Source organism: Larus michahellis, chromosome 1, assembly GCF_964199755.1.
Source record: "Larus michahellis chromosome 1, bLarMic1.1, whole genome shotgun sequence".
NCBI classification, from domain to species: Eukaryota; Metazoa; Chordata; class Aves; order Charadriiformes; family Laridae; genus Larus; species Larus michahellis.
In genome coordinates this window covers 59,723,674-59,743,717 of record NC_133896.1, presented here as the reverse complement: position 1 = coordinate 59,743,717, position 20,044 = coordinate 59,723,674, and the positions used below count along the sequence as shown (strand labels likewise).

The 20,044-nt window shown below is 37.5% G+C and overlaps 1 protein-coding gene across 2 annotated transcripts in view; it reads left to right on the top strand.

Moving 5' to 3' along the window:
* Nucleotides 1-17,218, top strand: part of CRY1 (cryptochrome circadian regulator 1) — a 38,894-nt gene extending 21,676 nt beyond the window's left edge. Inside the window, exons 3-14 of one of the 2 annotated variants that reach the window (XM_074580702.1) lie at nucleotides 3,639-3,781; nucleotides 5,164-5,348; nucleotides 6,689-6,777; nucleotides 7,374-7,514; nucleotides 7,610-7,921; nucleotides 10,386-10,537; nucleotides 10,637-10,839; nucleotides 11,626-11,727; nucleotides 12,936-13,028; nucleotides 14,218-14,289; nucleotides 14,391-14,498; nucleotides 16,547-17,218. In XM_074580702.1, the coding sequence (XP_074436803.1) occupies nucleotides 3,639-3,781; nucleotides 5,164-5,348; nucleotides 6,689-6,777; nucleotides 7,374-7,514; nucleotides 7,610-7,921; nucleotides 10,386-10,537; nucleotides 10,637-10,839; nucleotides 11,626-11,727; nucleotides 12,936-13,028; nucleotides 14,218-14,289; nucleotides 14,391-14,494 (1,596 nt within the window). In that variant the 3' untranslated portion in view covers nucleotides 14,495-14,498; nucleotides 16,547-17,218. The remainder of the gene's footprint in view (nucleotides 1-3,638; nucleotides 3,782-5,163; nucleotides 5,349-6,688; nucleotides 6,778-7,373; nucleotides 7,515-7,609; nucleotides 7,922-10,385; nucleotides 10,538-10,636; nucleotides 10,840-11,625; nucleotides 11,728-12,935; nucleotides 13,029-14,217; nucleotides 14,290-14,390; nucleotides 14,499-16,546) is intronic. The other variant, XM_074580711.1, reaches the window with a different exon arrangement.
* The last annotated feature ends 2,826 nt before the right edge of the window (nucleotides 17,219-20,044 follow it).

Genomic DNA, 20,044 nt, shown 5'->3' with positions numbered 1-20,044 from the left:
TCCATCAGTAGGACTGACAAACTAATTTCAACTTGGAATACTTCTTGTGCTGTATACTTCAGTGCAAGTTGTTGTACGTGCCAATACTTAACTATCCTTGCAGGTTCTCTTTAATGTTGTTTTTGTTAGATTTAGAGTTTTCTCCTCTAATGTACATATCACCAACTGAACCGAATTGCTTTTAGACTTTACAGTTTTTGGTTTCTTTTTTTTCCAGAAATGGAACTGATTTCTAACCGTTTGCTAAGTGTAGGCGCTTTATATTACTAAATTTTCCTTTTCAGGTTCCCTCTGAAATACTGAAATATAATTCTGTGCACATGAATCCAGGTTCAAAGCCTGACCTGTAAAAGCAGTGTTTTATTTAGGCCGGATATCTGCTGTGGTTGCTTTTTGGCCATTAAAAGTGGTTTAATAAGCTTTTTGCTGGTAGTAGCCTTGGTAAAAGCACAGTGCAGGCAAAAAGCAATTTCTAGTCAAAGAAGCTAAAGGCTTTTGTGGGAAGGGGTCTTATTATTGAGCAAATTAAAGCTTTGAGGGATTGTTACTGATATTAATTTGTCTTCCATGGATAATAAGTGTTTTTAAGGTAACAGTGCTACAATAGGATAGTAAAAATGAGTAACTTGCAGATTGATTTTAAAAGTTTTTATGGAATGACTGGATTGAGGTCACTTGAGATGAGCAAGACTGTGGGAGGGGAAATAGCTGTTTTTATTCCCAAGTCTTCAACACCAAGCTGAAAACTCAACCAAAACTCACATTTCTGTCTTCATTTTTGTGCTTTAGTTGCAAAATGCTAACCAGATGACACTCTGACTGGTCTTTTCTTGACTTCCCCTCAGTGAAGAATTTCCCGCAGGAGTACTGTGGCATTAGTTGCTACTTGCAACCCCCCAGATATTCAAGCTTGTTATATCTGCCTGAGAAATTTGGTTTGATTGCATTTAAATAGGGGCAAAGATCTTGCTGTTGTGTGTGCTGCCGCTTGGATTTGAGTGACCTGTGACAAGTTTTCTTAAATACTTTAATGGCTACTCTGACAACTCTTGTTTCAGATCTTGCTATTAGGCTGATCTTTCTATGCCTAACAGCTTTGGAGTGCTACGTTTTCAGAATATTAATTTTAGTGCTGAGAAAGTAATGAAATAACTTGTCATATAGACAGTATACAGCTATCAAAAAAGAACATTCACATCTGTCTATGTCTTCTGGTTTCTTGAATTACCAAAAGGTGTCTTTATCGTGTATTTGTTCACTGAGGGGCTTTTCAGGACATCCTCTATCCTTGAACAAATAAGAGACATTGTTGAAACTCTTGAGGACTTCTTCAACTTTTGGCTGAGGACTACCTGGAACTTGTATCTGTCTCATCATTAGTCTCACAATCTCTTTTGCCAGTAGCTGTACATCAGGCACTTGTGATGCAGTGAAGGGCATATAACACTGAACCAAGCTTTTCAGATCATCCCCATTAAATGTCTCAAAGGCGAGCGATGATCCTGACCCTGAAGAACACATGTAGATGTTTTTTGGCTGGGAGAAAATAATTTTAGGTAAATAGTGGTAGGAGATTAGGAGGTAGATAGATAGGAGCTAGTGGAACTTCTGTAGAGCCTTGTGTCAGGAGCCCTATCACAGATGCCAGCATCTTTCGATATCCTGGGGATGAATGTTTCACAGCTGCTTCTTGGTCGGGCTCTCTTTTCACAGGCTGAAGGACAATTCCTTCAAAAGGCAGAGCACTGATTGATCTTTATCCTTGCAAAAGGCCTCAAGGACCTTTAGGCTCTAACATTCATGTGTGTGTGTGTATATATGTATGTATATATAACTCTGTGCTTTCTGCTTTCCAGTCCTTCAGAGCAGTTTCGCTTCCCTTAGGACGCTGAGTTCAATGTCACATGTTTTCAGCAGTACCAGTTAATACTGCTACCAATAGCAGCAGCAGGCTGTCATCCTCTAGATTAGTGCATAGAGACAGAATATTTTTACCTGTGAACTATGCAGGTCTTTTGCAAAATTCTTCTGGGTTTTCTTGTTTGTTTGGGGTTTTTTTTCTTGAGGATGGTGGTTCTATCTGACTGCAACTTTCACTAGTAGCAAGTACCCACTTGGTGCCTGTTGGTTAACTTGAACCAGTCAAGTTTTGGTTGGTTCTTGCCTCGTTCTCTTCAATTTGTCCTGTTCTGCTCTATATCTTTAGCTCTTTGGGACTGGCTTGATAAAGAAAATAGTATTGGAACAATCTCTAATGCTTTAAATGCATCAGTGTTGCTAAAAGAATGCAGCAGTATGTGCAAAGTGATTTGTGTCCTTGCTTCTTCTAAGTACCTAAATCACGCTGATGTGATCTGGATATATTCACATCACGTAGCACTTGTCTCAGAGTTCCTTGGCTCCCTTGAGGACATGGCTCTGGCTCTCCGACACGTTTTTTATAGTTTTCCTTTCAATATGCCAGAGGAAAGAAAGATTTAGAAAAAATATCTGCTGCAACTTTTCAGATAGTGGTTTTACATTATGAAATGGGAAATAAATGTTGTATGAGGGTGTAGGAGGTTGCTTGAGGATTCAGGGCCTGCTGGGTCAGTCTTGGCAGACTTAATGATGGAAGGAGCCAAGCCTTCTTTCAAAGAGCAAGCACTCCTTGGAATTGCCTATCCTTAGGGTTGTACCTGGGCTTCATCGAGGAGAGAGATAGCGTTCAGAAGTGAAACAGCACCCTAGGTGAACAGCGTAGAGTGCCCCTTGTCTCTCTGGTGTTCTTCCAGTTCTCTGAAATAGTCTGGCTGGTGTCTTTAGAACAACTGATTAAGAATCTAAGGGATTAGAAAGGTATTTATCTGAGTTTGATTGGCAGGATGGCTTTCTAGGATCATTCTATGCGTACTCCCACCTTTCCAGTTTCCTACTGTTGCAGAAGCTTTAGCCGCTAGATGATACTTTCCTTTGCTTCTTTTCCCCTGCCTGTTACTGTTGGCCTTGGTAACAGCATCTGTGATATAAAGGATATTAGACTTGAAGGTGTCCTCTTTTTAGGAGACAGATTTATTTATTTATTTATTTATTTTTTAAATTGAGAATTTGAAGATTGCCCATTCCGGTGGGTGAGGGGTAGGGTTTTGGAAAAGGAAAGGAAAGTTTGTGGTGTTTGTTTTGGGGGTGTGTGTGTTATTTTGTGTCGTTCCCCCCCCCCTTCAGTTCTGCTGTTAAAGCTGACAGGCATATGTGAAAAGCTGTTCTGCAGAGGAAGATACTGCTGCTGATTAATGTCCAGAAGACAGTCTCTGTCATCTTTCCCTTCTGTTGTGTCTCTTACGGTGGTATATGGATCCTAGAGTTAGAGCTGAGTTTTCAAAATTTGCATAGAAGTTGTCCCATTACTGTGTGCGCCCACAGTAATGGGACGGATAGAGACAGTTTTTTATGCCTGATTCCTGCTTAAATGCCAAAACATTGGACTTTATTTTTGTGAGTCTCAGTGTCTAAATGTATTTTGGGCCTTTGTGTGTCTCTGACAGCTATCTGCAGGTAGTAGCTGGTGTTCCATCTTGTCCATGTGTTTCCCATTCTGCTTTCCCTCACCCTCCATCAAACAGCCAAGTTGCTGAAGGACCTGCTGTTTTGTGTTGCAGGAATGGAATATTGCTAAACTTTCTATTGAATACGACTCTGAACCATTTGGGAAGGAAAGAGATGCAGCAATTAAGAAGCTTGCTAGTGAAGCTGGAGTGGAGGTCATTGTTCGAATTTCCCACACGTTATATGACCTAGACAAGTAAGTTACCACTATATCTGATTTAAAAAAAAAAAAAATTATGAATTTTACATAGTATTTGTCTACTTTCTACGCAGAGCACTTTATAGTTAGGAAGACCACGAATTTGTTTTATGTTTCTCTCTTATCCATCCATCCAAATTTTATTACTTATTGAGTAGAACTTTGCAACTCCAAAAAATGACACATAACTATCTGAAATACAGTTTCAATTTGGGGTTCTTTTCAAAATAATGGTCATATTAATTATCTGTCTTTATAATGAAGATAGTGAAACATGCCTGTAACTCTGCCAAATAAGATCTGTTGTTGTTCAGTTGTTTTGTCAGATTGTTTTGTCCTTATTTCATTTGTTGTACGCAAGTTAGCAGAAAGTCCTTTATTTTTCAAGAACTGTTTCCTATCAGTTATGTATCCAATAAGTAAGTGGGGATTGTTTGATACCCCTGCATTGCCTTACTTAATGTCTTGTTTATATTTTTCCACAGATCTATTTAAATGGATTAGTATTAGCTCCCTATTATAGAAACATAATCCACAAACTATTCAAAAGTATGACTTGGCTTCTCTTAACATTGAGTAATTTATTGTGGTAGATGCCCATTTTATTTTGTTACAAGCCAATATATGAGAGGCAGCTAGACATACGAAGGGAAAGGGAATTGTTTACTGTTTTGAAATGAATACCTGATTATTATTTTTAATCCTAAATTGCAAATTCCTTTTCTTCTGTCCCCACCCAAGCACCTTTCCCCAAATGAACAGTCAGTTCCATCTACCACTTTGTGAATTATTTCTTTAAAGTTTTCCTGTTTCTGAGATTTTAGATATATTTAAGGTGACAATGCAGAATATGGAAATTGTGTGTTTTTACAACAGCCACTGTGTATAAAATACAGCTCAATTTTTCCCAATATTAAGACAGTTGTAATATTGAATACTGTTCTCAATACCAGAATAGAAAAATAGATATATTTTTTTAATGCAAATAGTGTAGTCTTGTAGGTGACTCGAATGTGTCTTTATGTAGCTATGGTCTCTCATCTGCTTTGCTGATCTGTATTTTTCTTCCCCTTGAGCTGTCCATATTCATTACTTAGTCATTCTTGAGGGACTTGACTCAGCCCGGGAATGAAGAATAATTGACTTGGTCATAAACAGTTAATTTATATGTCTTCCTACTGGGGTGAAAAGGAGGGTAAAATTAAAGTTCAAACTGTCTGGATTGCCATGTATATCTGTGATTTTTATATAACATGCTAGAGGCAGGTAAGAAGGTATTTCTGTATGTGTATAGGTGTGTATATCTTATTAAAAAAAGTAATTGTTATATACTATAGTATGACGTACTACTTTTCTTTTTTTCTTTTTTTTCAATCCAGAATAATAGAATTAAATGGAGGACAGCCTCCTCTTACTTACAAGCGATTCCAAACCCTAATTAGTAGAATGGAACCACTGGAGATGCCAGTGGAGACTATAACCCCAGAGGTAATGGAAAAATGTACTACTCCAGTTTCTGATGACCATGATGAGAAATACGGTGTCCCGTCACTTGAAGAGCTAGGTATGTTCTAAGATTGTTTTCACATTGTGAAACAAGTAAGATGTAATGTACCACTAAAAGCATAACACTTAAAATAACCACAAGAGAGGTTCTACTTATGGTTAATTGTTAAACTGATGCCAATTATGACGTACAAAAGGAACAAAAAAGGTAACCAACTCTAGTTGTTTTCTTTTAAATGGGAGGTCAGATAGATCAAACTACACTAAGTACTGTTTGGCTTCTTGTAATACAGCGTATCCATTTTCCCATGGTACCAAATAATCATTAAGCTACTAAAAGTCTTTGGTACTTCATTTTGTATTAAATGCATTTGGTATCTCTGTAGTTCACATCATTAATCTGTCATTTTACAAGTTAATTAAAAAAAGTCTTGTCTTGCAGTGCCAGAAAAAAAGATAATAATTCTCAAATAATTATTTTAGAAACTTTTTTTAAAAAAATATACCTTAAGTTTCTATAAATTTAATTTTAAGAAATAGTATCAAGGTATTGTCCTATGAATCCCTCCCCCTCTTTCCTGTTTCCTTGCCCCCCACCCTGAAATACAAGCAAATGTGTTATGACCTCCAAATTGCTAACAAAAGGGTCTGGACAGATTCTGGCTAAGCTAGAATGCTCTGTCTAGTCTGTTTGAACGCTCTTACAACAGACCTTGCTTTTAAAGCCTTTTTAAGAAGAGAGGATCTCGCTATACAGAGGTTAAACTGTAGGCAAACATGTTATCATGCACCTGGTGAACCATCTTGGGGAGGTGTGGGAGAAATCCTGTTACCTTCTTTTCATCTTTTGTAGGGCAAGTATGTGTCTATCATCAAATTGACAATAAATCCCCATCTATTATTTAAGTCAAGGTCAATGAAACCTAGGAATGTTGTGAAAATAGCACTCATGTTTTTCACTTGATGGGAAAAGTTTTTAGACATTGTATAAATTACAATAGCAGTTGTTGCTGTTTAGTTGCAATTAAAAAAAAAAAAGTTGTGGTTTTGGGATAGCCCATGTATTGCAGAGCTGAGAACTTGAAAATAATGTGAAAAATGGTAAAGTTCACTTTCTTTGTGTAAAAAAACAGAAGCAGAATTAAAGTAAGACCATTCAGCATGTAAATTAATGTAAATGTAAAAGTAAAAATTGACTTTTGCTGCAAATTAGAGGTATTGAATGTGCTTTGATAAGACTTGGTTGCATACTGTTTTAAAATTTGTATTCTGCTGTGTGTCTAACTTAGGGTTATTCTCAAGATAGAATAAAACGTAGTCAAGTATCAATGTTCTAGGATTTTGTTGCCCTGCAGTATAAGCAAACAAGGAATTTCCTTGTTTCAATTTGCTTTTCAGGTTTCGACACAGATGGTCTGCCTTCTGCAGTGTGGCCAGGGGGAGAAACAGAAGCTCTCACAAGATTGGAAAGACATTTAGAACGAAAGGTATGTTTCAAATTATTGCAAGTATGACATATCTGGGAAACAGAGTTGCTCTTTGCAACGAAATGTAAAAGGAATTGGGCAACTAGTTTTAAAAAAAAAAAAAATCACAAACACAAACTTGAACTCAAGGCCTCAAAATAATGCTATAAATCAAATTGTTGTTTCTTAGCTTTAAAAGATGATAGCAGCTTGTCTTTAATTTAAATTTTAGAGAAAGTCTCTTATACTATTTTCTACTAAAAAAAATAATTTTTTCTTTGGAGGGAATTTTACTTGAAATATACTTTTTATAACTTTGAAGTTGATAACTTTGAATTTTTTATAACCTTTGCTAGTTGTCCAGATTTCCTCTGTATTTAAAAAATAAAAAGGATAGATAGTTCTGGAAGACAGCTCATGCCTTCTGCATGTAGATTAATTATCTTCTAGACATTCCACTGATTCAAGAGGAACCCATAGATATTGTAGGTAACATGATCATCTCTCCAGTGTCTGGATTCAGTTATAGACAGTGCGTGATTTCTCCCTTTATTTTTACGAGTTGCTACCTAGCCTGTAGTCTGATGTCGCTGTGTGTTCTGTTGTTTTTTTTTAAGGCTTGGGTAGCAAACTTTGAAAGACCACGAATGAATGCAAATTCCCTTCTGGCAAGTCCTACAGGGCTTAGTCCCTACCTCCGCTTTGGCTGTTTGTCCTGTCGTCTCTTTTATTTCAAGTTAACGGATCTGTACAAAAAGGTATGATTTCTACATAGCCAGATACACGTTCTTAGATGCTATGATTTTTCCCTACTTCTTCTAATAACATGTTTTCCTTTAATGATGATCTTCAGGTAAAAAAGAACAGCTCCCCTCCCCTCTCCCTCTATGGCCAGCTGTTATGGCGTGAGTTTTTCTACACAGCAGCAACTAACAATCCACGGTTTGATAAAATGGAGGGGAATCCTATCTGTGTTCAAATTCCATGGGATAAGAATCCTGAGGCTTTGGCCAAGTGGGCAGAAGGCAGGACAGGTTTTCCTTGGATTGATGCAATTATGACGCAGCTTCGTCAAGAAGGTTGGATTCACCATTTAGCCCGGCATGCTGTAGCATGCTTTTTGACTCGAGGTGACCTCTGGATTAGCTGGGAAGAAGGAATGAAGGTATGGTTTCTTATTCTTGATTTTCTTAAAGTGCCTGTTAGTTTCAAATAGTCAGTCATTCTACAGTCGTTGTTACTGTGTGGTGTAAGTTGAATTTTAAACCTTAAACTGTGGCCAAAATTAAATTGGTTCTGATAAACCAATGGTGCTGAAGCTTTACCTGTTGAATGCTCCCATTTTATTGGAATATTAGAGTGTTTCTTGCAGTCAGAATAGATCTGTGATTCTTCTAAATTTGAGATTTCTTCCTAAATCTTGGCAAATAACATAGATTACTCTTGTAATTGAAATTTCTTTCCAGTCGTACTACGTGAACAGTTTTTGTTCACATCTCGTGTCTGCACCATAGGAATTAAAGGGACAAAACTAAAAGCTGAGAATCTCTTTTCAGCAATTTCTGTCCCTTCACCCAGTGCTAGAAGCGTGAGTATGGGCAACATGATTTGGCTGAAGTTTCAGTGTAACTAATTTCTATGCAAGTATCTAAGAGACGCTGAAGTTCAAGTTACAAATGTCAGTCTCTTGAAGAAAAGAATGGAATAATTTAATCTCAGCCTTTGAATCAGTTTCACATTTTTAGAAGGGTAGCACATCTTTTACTGAGCAATGCTAATCAATTAAAAATAGTTTTTTATTCTTGAAATCTAAAAAAGAATTTACCCGTCATCAAGATTGTGACCTCATATTTTTTTATATATATAACCCTACAAAATGTCACCTTTCTTAACAAATCAGTTGTAAGCAAATACCTTTCATTTAAAAAAAAAAAAAAATTGTCTTAGTTACATAACAGCATAAGCTGCTGTAGGAATTTTCCTTTTACAGTTCATAGATAAAGACATCGAAGGTGCACATACATAGGTAGCTCAGGCAAACAACAAAGCTGTGTATTACAGATAAATGCCAATTTGTTCTTACATTTGAAACAATGTGGGTATATGGAGGGCCCAGGTTTGTGCAGTGGAAGGATGTTTAATTTGTACAGCTGAGCTCGCAAAAGTTAATCTGGCCTTCCGTGACGATGTTATTTCCAAAGTCTTATGACATGGCAGCATCTAGTGGAACAGTGGTGTGCTAGCACTTAATGTGCATCTAAAAATATTGTTACATTATTAGTCACTTACTATTTGAAATGTTTTTTTAAAAGTGTTTTAAGATAAATCTTATTTTTCAAAACAAACTTTTTTCAAATAGTTGCAGATATTTAGGTAAAGATACTTTTGTAACATTTATTCAGTGTGTACTGTAGAATGAATGCTTTACTGAATATATGTAGAAAGAGATATCCTTGTTTAATGGTATTACCTTATTTAGACTTTATATTGGAATAATATTAGTTGAAGTTGGGTGGCAGTAGTAAGATGTTAAGTCTTAGTGTCTTAGCGTGAAGAAAAATGATGGTTTCTTTGGAATATTTGGGGACAATCCAATTTTGAAAATAAAATCGTAACTTGAAAAAAATATGTATTAAATAAGCATCTCTTTTGGAAACTACTTTAGTGCACTCTTTTTATAAAAGGCACTTGAATGCTCTCTTTCAAAAAATAAGGCTTCTCTTTTGTTCTTGTTAGCCTGTATTGCTAGTGATCTGACTGGGCAGAGACACTTCTTTTTATACACGTTAGTATTGTCTGTGTTAACAATTAAAAACAATCAATGCCGGAAACTTGAATGCTTCACAACTGTTGAGCTCCAGATTTAAATCAAAACCCTCATAAATCTTCAACTTCCTTGTGCATTATTTTTAACATAATAGGAGTAGCGATTACCCGAAAGACTGTTTTCAGATCAGAGTTCATTATCTGTCCCACCTTTCTTCAGCACATGTGGTGGTTCACGTACCTCCAGGGATGTAAGTGTGCATCCTCAGCATGGTGACTTACTAGATAAACTGTTGGCCTTCAGGAATACAACTTCTGAACGTTTGTGCTACCCTGAAGCTCTTGAATTCTGCTCTTGGGCCTCCTCACACAGTGAAAGGTGCTGTGCAAGTTGAGCTGTTCAGACTGAGAATTTTAGTTTGAAATGTGCTTTTTATGTTCCCTATTTTCTGGAAGTTTGCGAAGTTTACCCAATTGTAATGGGATGAAGCAACTCTTCTAAGAGGAACAAATGCCGCTTGCAAACAATCAGGCTCCAGCCATCCTTTGGGGATTTATTTAAGGATGTGTTTATGCAACAATGTGTAACTTCTTGCTTGTAGCTTTCTGAGATGTCTACAAGGTTTTTTTCACAGGGTAAAAGCCAAACCAGGCTATCGCACTTCTGTTCTTGACTTTGGGCATTTAGGTTACGTATTTGCAACTGTGTACTGAGCATTCTGTGAATGGTGCCAGGTAAGAGAGTGTTGCTGTGTTGAAGATCTGGGTTTCCTCTGCTGAAATCAGAAAGAACAATTCCTGAAAAAATAAGCGTCTCAAAGCTGTGCCATATTCAGACTAACTTGTTGCTCTAATTTCTTAAGGTCTTTGAAGAGCTCTTACTTGACGCGGATTGGAGCGTGAATGCTGGAAGCTGGATGTGGCTATCCTGCAGTTCCTTCTTTCAGCAGTTTTTTCACTGCTACTGTCCAGTGGGTTTTGGCAGAAGAACTGACCCAAATGGGGATTATATCAGGTATCTCACAATCCAGAAATTGCAGCGATTCGTGGGTGTTGCTTAAACTGTCGAGTGGCTTTACACTTACAATGACCTTTTTATTTTATTTTTTTTAAGACGTTATTTGCCAGTACTTAGAGGTTATCCTGCAAAATACATCTATGATCCTTGGAATGCCCCAGAGAGCATCCAGAAGGCTGCAAAATGTATTATAGGAGTTAATTATCCCAAACCAATGGTAAATCATGCCGAGGCAAGCCGTCTGAATATTGAGAGGATGAAACAGATCTACCAGCAGCTTTCACGATACAGAGGACTGGGTATGGTTTATAGGCTATTGGCTTTATTTATTTGAAAACTTCTCTCACGTTCTAGCAATTAATAATTTTGTTCTGTAGCAATGGTAATCAATTGTGAGCTCAGTGTGGTGACCAGGGTTATATATCCAAATAAGTGAAAATATTAAATGTAACCAAGAAAGGGAAGGAAGAGTTTGAGTGAAGCGCCTCTCTGCAAGTCTTACACAGAAATTTTTTTTGTGGGTTTTTGGAAGTTTTTGGGTTAAACTGGGTCTTCCGTGCATTCTGATACTCTTGGTTTTAAAACCAGTGATTAGAAAATTAATGTGGTTCATGACTTCAGCCATACTGTATTTGCATTTGCAAATGCTGTTGCTCAGACAGAGACCAGTGCAAACTCTGGTAGCATTCTTCTTAGCTGGGAAAGGCTGTGCCCTTTGCCCTGAGAGGTAAACCACATGCACTTGTGTTGCTCCGGAAGGTGTAAGCAGTCAGTGTGTTCAGATATCGGATGTTGAATCGGGATACATTGCACTTCAATGCAACATAGTTGATATGTGTAACCGATTGATATTGGAAAGGTTATGCAGAATATTATGTAGAAAATGCCTGTTAAGTAATTGTGAACTAAAATTACTTGGCAAGATCCCAGAATTAGGCAAAATAGAGAGATGTTTTCCCGTTATAAAGGTGAACCAGTCAGGGTGAAAGTGGAGAATTGACTATCATGAAGAAAAAAAAGTGTACTACAATTAATCTTTTTTTGCTCTCTTTCTTTGTGGCTCTCTGTTTTATTTCGTTGCTTAGGTCTTCTTGCAACAGTGCCTTCTAATCCAAATGGAAATGGAAATGGTGGCCTAATGGGCTATTCACCAGGAGAAAGCATTTCTGGTTGTGGTAGTACAGGAGGTCAGTCAAATTCTTTTAATACCTACAATTATTTGAACTGAACTGCACAAGCTTCTTTTATAATGCCTTTGGCATTATGTATTGTAAGAGCGAGCTGTTTTCACAAGACAATTTTCAGTACAAATCACAAACATTTTCAATTTTATTCACTGTTTGGTAGTATTTGTATGTAGACATCTCGTAGATTTTTTTCTAAAACATGTAAGAATTTTTTAGACTATTTTTTCCCCCTGAAGATTACTTATTAACATGTATCAAACGGTTTGATTTCAAAAGCATTTGAATGTGATTTTTCTCCTAGAAGTCTACGAGCATCCTCATATTTATAATAGAGTGATTTGTGAATTTTCAAGTCAGAACTGTTAATTTTCTAATGCTAGTGTTAGTTTGCTTACTGAAATTTAATTATACCATAATGTCAACAACAATTTGGTAGACGGTGTCTGAAAGAACTGAATGTAGAATTTATCATACAGTTTTGATGAAAATTACTTTAGACTATTAACATTCTTACTGTAACATACAAAGACTAGCATTAGCTAGTTACTAAGGGAAAAAAATAGTATTAACGTTGTATAAATCCTTGGTGCATCAATATATCGAATGCTATGTACAGTTTGGACTCCTCATTGTAAAAGGATACAACAGAACTGGAAATTTACTGGGTCTGTATTCTCATTAGGCTTTAGTCAAGGTTAGAAGCAGATTGTGGAGGAAGGTGGACCTTATCGTTCTCAGCCAGTACCATTCCTCTCAAAGAATTAAAATCTAGACTCCTTAAAGCTGGGTGCTTGAGCTTTTAGTTCTTTTAGCTTCAGAGATTGACAAGACAGGAAGGGCTTAGTTAAAAAAATTAACATTATGTGCACTCTTTTCTCCTTAAAGTGTACACATCTATACTTAAATGCATACATGTACTTACACTTTTCACATCAGAAATGTATCCATTTTGTAGGAGGTTACTGTGTATTTGTCTGAATTTGCAAGTGTGATTTTTGGAAAGATGGAAGCATTAGAGCTTTGGACCTGTTCCGAGGGTTGTGTTGTTTTTTGGGTTTTTTGTTTTGTTTGTTTTTTTTTTTTTTTTTTTAAAAAAACACAATCAAAGTCCACCTCTTGAAGTGTGTGTGGGGGAAATCCCCAACATTTAAAATACCAGAATTGGAATTGTGTCTGGTTATATTTAAGTCTTTTTCCTGCCTCTCCAGGAGCTCAGCTGGGAACTGGTGATGGCCATACAGTTGTTCAGCCGTGTGCCCTGGGAGACTCTCATACAGGAGCAAGTGGAATTCAGCAGCAAGGTATTATGGCAGTCCATGTCTGTAGAGGATCTCCAAATCCTTGCAACTATGGAAAGACAGACAAAACATCAAAATAATGTGGATAGATATTATTTATTTTTTTTGTGACAGCTGCTGTCTGCGACTTGAACTGGCCTTGTTTCTGTTCTTGAAACGTAAAAATTATTTCTTAAAGTGAACTTGCTTGTCTTGTCACTTTTATCTTTAAAATGCTCATGCAGAACAGTATTTGTATGTTTTGAGTGGAAGGGATCACAAGTATGACTAAACAAAAATTAATAAACATTATCCTAGGTTACTTTAAATGAAAGATACTGAAAGAAAGAAGTTCACTTTGTGTATTTGATAACAAAATTTGCATGTTATCTTTTCCTTGATTTCACTATGACTCTTTCCATATGTGATAAATTTCCACAGTTTTGTGTGGATGTTCTCCTATTGTGGAGGCAAATTTTTGTTACTGTATACAGAGACTTAAGCTGTGCTTTGTGATAGATCAAAGTTGCAATCAAATTTAGCACTAACTGTTTCTTTCTTTGCAGTCTTAACAGGTTGTGTGTTTACTGACCATGAAAGACTGTAATCTGTGTTTTGTTTAAGCACCCAGAACATAACCAGAACACCACAACTGTTCAGAATAAGAAACCTTGCAACTGCTTTTGCTAATTTGCATTATTTATGCAGAACGCTCAGTGTCAAGGTTGCCAGTGGATAGTTTACATGAACCAGAAAATAGTTTGCGTCTTTAAGTTACTTGCGTGTTGGTTGGTTGTTGGTTTTGGTTTTTTTTCCACAGCTTAGTTATGCTAAGGATTCACTAGTATTGCTATAACAGAATAATAAAGAGGATGAGGAGACTGGGCAGAACAAATGTTAAAATTCATAACAGCTTGGAATTTAAGTGTTTGGATATATAAACATTCTGCTTGTTGCAAATATAATGCATAAATATGTACGCAGTTAATATTGTTCGCTGTGCATATATATATTTAACTGTTGTAGACTGCCATGAGGCACTTTTATTATTTGCAGAAGAACTCTTCTGCATTCCGGACGGTTTATGGAAGGGTTTTTCTTGATAATGGAAAATAAATCGTCTCCTTTTTGTTGTTGTAAAGAATGTAATTGTACTCTTGCTTGCAGTTTTAAATTTTATTTATTATAATAAATATCTACTGTATCTGAACAGGTTACTGTCAAGCAAGTAGTATCTTACACTATGCTCATGGAGACAATCAGCAATCACACTTATTACAAGCAGGTAATTTAAAGAACAACAAAAAAAATCGAAACGCTTTTCCTGAATATATGAAGTGTAATGTCAACAGAGTCTTAATGTCAATACCGGTTTTAAATTATCAGGAAGAACGACCCTTGGTACTGGCATTAGTGCAGGGAAACGCCCAAATCCAGAAGAAGAAACTCAGAGCGTTGGACCAAAAGTCCAGCGACAGAGCACAAATTAAACTGGTAAGATCTGAGAAACCTTAAAGTTATCCTGTTAATGAGTAAATTCCTGTACAGATTTTGTGGCTGTGGTATCTTTCCTATCACTGCAATGTAAAGGATCCTAAATTTTTGCTGTAAATATTTCAGTTCCAGGTACTGTATGAACCATACCAAATCCTAGCTCTGGAGAGTTTACAAAATGCGAGATAGGAAGTAGTTATAAAAATAGAACCAGACCGAAGATTATCAGACACAGATTATTTGAGGTGTTAGTGAAAGGAAGATGAGGAAACTGTAGTTTCATATACATTAGCAGAGCTGTTTATGTATCTTCAGTTACTGTCTCCTCCCACACCTCACCTTAAGTTGTGCCAGCAGCACTGTTTGTGGGAGTGTACCTGAATCGGAAGACTAACACAACTTAAAAGGAAAGGCTCAGGGCCTGGATTAGAGTTTTAGACATTCAAGTGGACTAAGCAGAACACGTTTTAGAAAGACTGCCGAAAACTTGCAAAATGCTGATACAGTTACTGCATGCGAAAGATGTAGAGACAAGAAAGGCTTGAAGACTTGACCATTTGTCATTGGTCTGTAACCTAAGCAGGATGCTCAGATTGCCAAAGTTTGTGAAGAAAAGCTGTGGTGAAAAGTACTTGAATTTGGAGAAGGCAACATTGCTAGAAAGATATATGTGAACAGGTCTGAAAATGTGTAGAGAGAAGCAATAAACTGGAGAAATAGTTTGATTTGTGTGAAATCATGAATATTGAGAAGGTAACCGGATCTCGTGTTTTGGATGAAGTGACTTAGGAACAGGATAGAGAAAAGAGAAGGCCAAAGATGTTATACCCCTTCCTCCAGTGAGCTTGGTTTGAGAAGAATGACCTGAAGGGCAAGTTGGAGGATAATTACTTAGGAGGAAAGCCAAAGAAGGGAGGGCTGTCTGAAACAAGAGGGCACAAGATCTCAAGACTAGGAGTGTGGCTGCATAGATTAAAGGTGGTTGACATGTCATTTCACCCTTATCTTTTACAAACAAAGAAAAAGTTAAGAGTTGGTCATTATGGAGTTTGAAGAATGAGTAAGAATAGCACATATGTGAAATAATAGCACATGGAGAGACTTTGGTGGAATTGGAAGACAGGGATTCCATACAGCAAGTACAGAAGATGCATTCAGCATCTCTAGAGATAAAAAGGGAAATTCAGTCCACTTCATTTGGATTTGACAGCAAGATCTAATTTTGCTTATTATGTGTGTCAGTGCTTTGACAAAGTTATTGCGGTGCTTTATGAACAATTGTGTTGTACTGCTGTGATTCAGTGAAGAACCACAGCGTTGTTTCCATAATGCCTGTCACTTGAAGAAGTGAGCTGAGACCTTCGCGATTCGATTGATCCATGTGCTGTTTTTCGTACATACTGGAAGCACTGTAAAGTGTGCTTCTGTGTTCTCAAATGGATTTCTGGTACTCAGGTGGGCCTGAGCAGAACATAATTCCAAGAGAGTTCCTGTTTCAGTAGCTGTCTAATCCTTAGTATGTGTAGATTCATTCAGCATCCATGTTTTGTATTGCAGAATTCCTTAGGTGCTCGTGTCTGTGTAGAAGAAGTGCCTGCAGAGCGAACGTCTGGTTCCTGTCTAAGCTCTTTTTCAATTGAGAGACAGGTTGGAGGGGTTTCTAGTTTGGCAGAGAGGACTGATTTTGTTAGGGGTGCTCAAAGCATGCTGCAAAAGCATTCTAGTCAAATACAAAAACCAGCCAAGCTCGTATTCAAAAACACTGCTGGCAAAAGGATGTGTGCCTTCTGAATAGCACTGAAGTACAGAGGCTGTTGGGTTTCTCTTTTCTGTTTGTTTGGTTGGTTTTTTTTAATTTTTTTTTTTCTTCCACTTTTAGCCTCCAAGTAAGAAATAAGAATTTTGAATGTTTGGGCCAATACAAATGGGGACAGGGCTTCCTGCACTGAGAAGGGGAGAAGGAATATTGGTCCCTTGAATTATTTCTGCCTTCTTCAAAGACTCATGACAAACTGCTTAAGAATAATTCTATTTTTCTTTTCTTGCAGCATTATTGAAAGAGAAGATACCACTCAAAGAACACACCCAGAACAAAATTCCTGCTACTCTGTATTGGAACTAAAGTGTTGTGAGAGTACGTGTACTAAAATGACATACCTTTTCATAAATTATTTTCAATTGTTCTCAGTTGTTGTAAACAAGTCCGATTTTTGGAATGCGTTATTTCTAACTGGCATTTCTATGGTTTTTAACTTTTTAACGACTTTCACAAAGGGCAAAATTGAGTTTTGTATATAAAGTATTTGGTGAAAAATTTGCTAACTTAATGTAAATATAAACATTCATGATTAGCGATAGACCCATCAATATATTTTTGATAATCTTTCATGTATATGGCAGTAGGAAAAGCTGTAGTGATGGTCTGTAAAATGGATGGGCATAGAAGGTTTTGAAGTTTTTAAATTGTTATTATTTTTAGATTCCAGAACTTGACCTCTGTATGATCAACGTCATATTTTCATAATGTAAGTGCTTAGGACTGTGTTTAATCAAATACAGTAGAGTTGTAACCTTTATTAATCGCATCTGTATATAAGTCATATGCCAATTTTTTGTCAAGTTGTAAAATTTTCATGTATATGTCCAGTCCTTGTATTTCCCAGTTGCCTTGTTCAGTAATGACATACGTTGTTAATAAAAGAAAATTGTATATATAGATACATATGTCTGTCTTTTGTGTACGCTACTGCTCCAGTACATATTTCCAAACAAAACTGTTTCAGGAAAAAAGAAGGAAAATGTAATTTTTAGACTTAATCTGGAAGCCACGAACAGTGAAACTATATTACCTTTCACTTCAAGTTTCATGATACTGAAGAAAAACATTATCCAAACTATTCAGGCCTTTTTGTTGAAATTGCATGCAGGTATGTATTCTTACCATTAAATGTTTTTCACCAACGTATTTAAATGTTTCTTCGAAATCTAGGGGGTTATTTTGTTAAAATTGCAATTTGCTTGATAGCTTGGTAGTCTTTCCTGCAAAGCAGCTAATTTGCTGCTCTTCAAGGATGTTGATTTCTAAAAACACGTCAGGTTTTCTGACTACTCAGTCAGTACTGTCTCAGATGTTTAGGGGAGTTGTATCTAAATGTTTTCTCAGACCAGGACAACCACTGAGGTCTCTGAAGCAGCAGTCTAAATTACTACATTTTACATATAACTAGGTCAGTTACCTACTTGAGTGGGTGCACAAATTAATTCTCATGTGGGAGGAGTTAATTATCTTGATCTTTGTATCACATGGGTGACTTCCAGTTGTGGGGCACTTCTGTGTGTCAGTTTAAAATTCCGACTAGATTTATGGGTTGACAATGTACGCAGCAGGGTGCTTGCTGCAGAATAGACTGCCATGGGTTCTGCCTGTTCCTAGATTTTTAGATGATAATAGTTAATATAAATATCTCTGCATACTGATTTGGATACGATGGCAAAATCAAAAAGTACTGCTAAGAAAATACAGGCATGCTTACTGTCTTGAGGCAGAGAATCTTTGACTGATCTTGAAGAAGAAAAAAATCTCAACAGTGAGAATGGAGAAGCAGATGCTAAGTATTTTCTTTCCACAGATCAGTCCAGGTAGAATGGAAGGTTTCCTAGGGCCATATGCAATCAGTAGAATCAACAATTCTGTTTGTTTAAGTAGGCGGGGGCGTGGGGGGGAAGACTATAGGCCTACACTCTTTTAGGAAGTAGGTTTTTTTTCTGTCAAGACAAGATCATATTGGATTTTTTTCTGCTGACTTATACTAAAAAGAAATACCATCTAAATGAAATATTCCACCAAGCTGTTCTGAATGAATAGGCTATGAAACTCCCACAGAGAAACTTCCTCGAGGTAAGAATGTATGCTTAAATATCACCTTTTTCCCAATCAGGCTGGAAGTTCAATAGGTGAAAGAAGACGTTTCCCAAGCAGTTAATTTCTATGGTAAGTGAATTTCCCCCTCCTTAAATGCTAAAGGGAGGATTCCTCTTTTTGGTGCTGGCAAATCCTTAGATTAGCAAAGGAAAATCTGTGATGAAGATGCTGTTTCACTGATGTGCTGGCGTGTATGAGTGATGGTGTCAGGACTGCAGTGGAAGAAACGGTAAGTGGGTCAGTGGGACAGAGGGGAGAAGTTGCCTTCTGAGTAGCAGGAAGTTCATAAAAGCCCTTTGCCTCATATTCTTTCTTCCTACCCGTGGTTGCTGTGACCACACAAATAAATAAAAAAGGCTGAGGCTTTGGCTGCACAGAAAAATTGACCAAAAGTATTGTATCATGCAGAGGTTTTCTCCCCTGGCCCCTGCCTAACCCCCTTGTGATTTTCAAGGAGGAGTTGCACATGTGTTATAAACCCAGTATGGATAAAGTCCAGGATATTGTTTCTTATTAGACCTCTTCTCCAGAAATGGAGCTTAAAGTATTCCTCAAGAAAGCTCTGTTCCTGAGGGATTTGGCTGGGCCTTCCCTGAGCTGGTAGAGGACGGGGAGAGGAGCGTTGCAGGCTGAGCCTTCTCGGAAACAAAACCCCAGGATAATGTGTATGGATGAGACAACTCGTACTGGTGCTACCTGCTTACAGGTCTTTCTGAAAGGAGGAGAATGAAAGGAGTTAAATCGAGAGCAAACCTGTGAAGGCCCCGCTGAGGGGATCCTGGGCTAATTTGGAATGAGGGGTACCTGTCAGAAGTCAGAAATTAGTTTTATGCTGGGCTTAGTGACAGAGTTGACTGGTTTCTGTTGAAGAAAAGTGACATTTAATGAACCTTCTTGTAAGTTATCAATCCTGTCTGTACTGGACCACAGCGGGCTGCAATACACATGTTCACCACTTCCCCCCCGTGTCAGGATAAGGCAGTTTGCCAAGGCAGCTGGGTGCCCATGCTGCTCCCCTTGGGCGTGGTTGGGAGACTGGCTTCTGTCACAGCAGGGCTTGCAAATGCCTGGAGAATTGTATCCCTGTATTTATGGGCGGTGTAGGCAACTGAAAGTGATGCTCTGAGGTAAAAAAAATAAAAATAAGATCCCTGCATGTCATCTATATTTTAAGTAAAACTATTGTTACTGCCTATTTAGTAAGCTCTGTGAGCTTTATTATTTTAAAATTATACTTTAAAATGTTGTGGTAAACTAAAATGTGCTGTATTGTACATGTACTTGAAGCAGTTTTTTCTGTTTGCTAAAACTTCAAAGTCAGAGAAACTCAGTCATTTTTTTGAGTATGAGATGGAAGGAAAAAGTACATCATTGGTGTGTTACAAGCTATACAAGTACAGGTGCCTGGAGGGGCTCACTTATGATTCTCCCCCCTCTACTCCGCCCTGGTGAGACCCCATCTGGAATACTGCGTCCAGCTCTGGAGTCCTCAGCGCAAGGACATGGACCTGTTGGAACGGGTCTAGCAGAGGGCCACAAAGATGATCAGAGGGCTGGTGCACCTCTCTTATGAAGACAGGCTCAGGGAGTTGGGGTTGTTCATCTGGAGAAGAGAAGGCTCCAA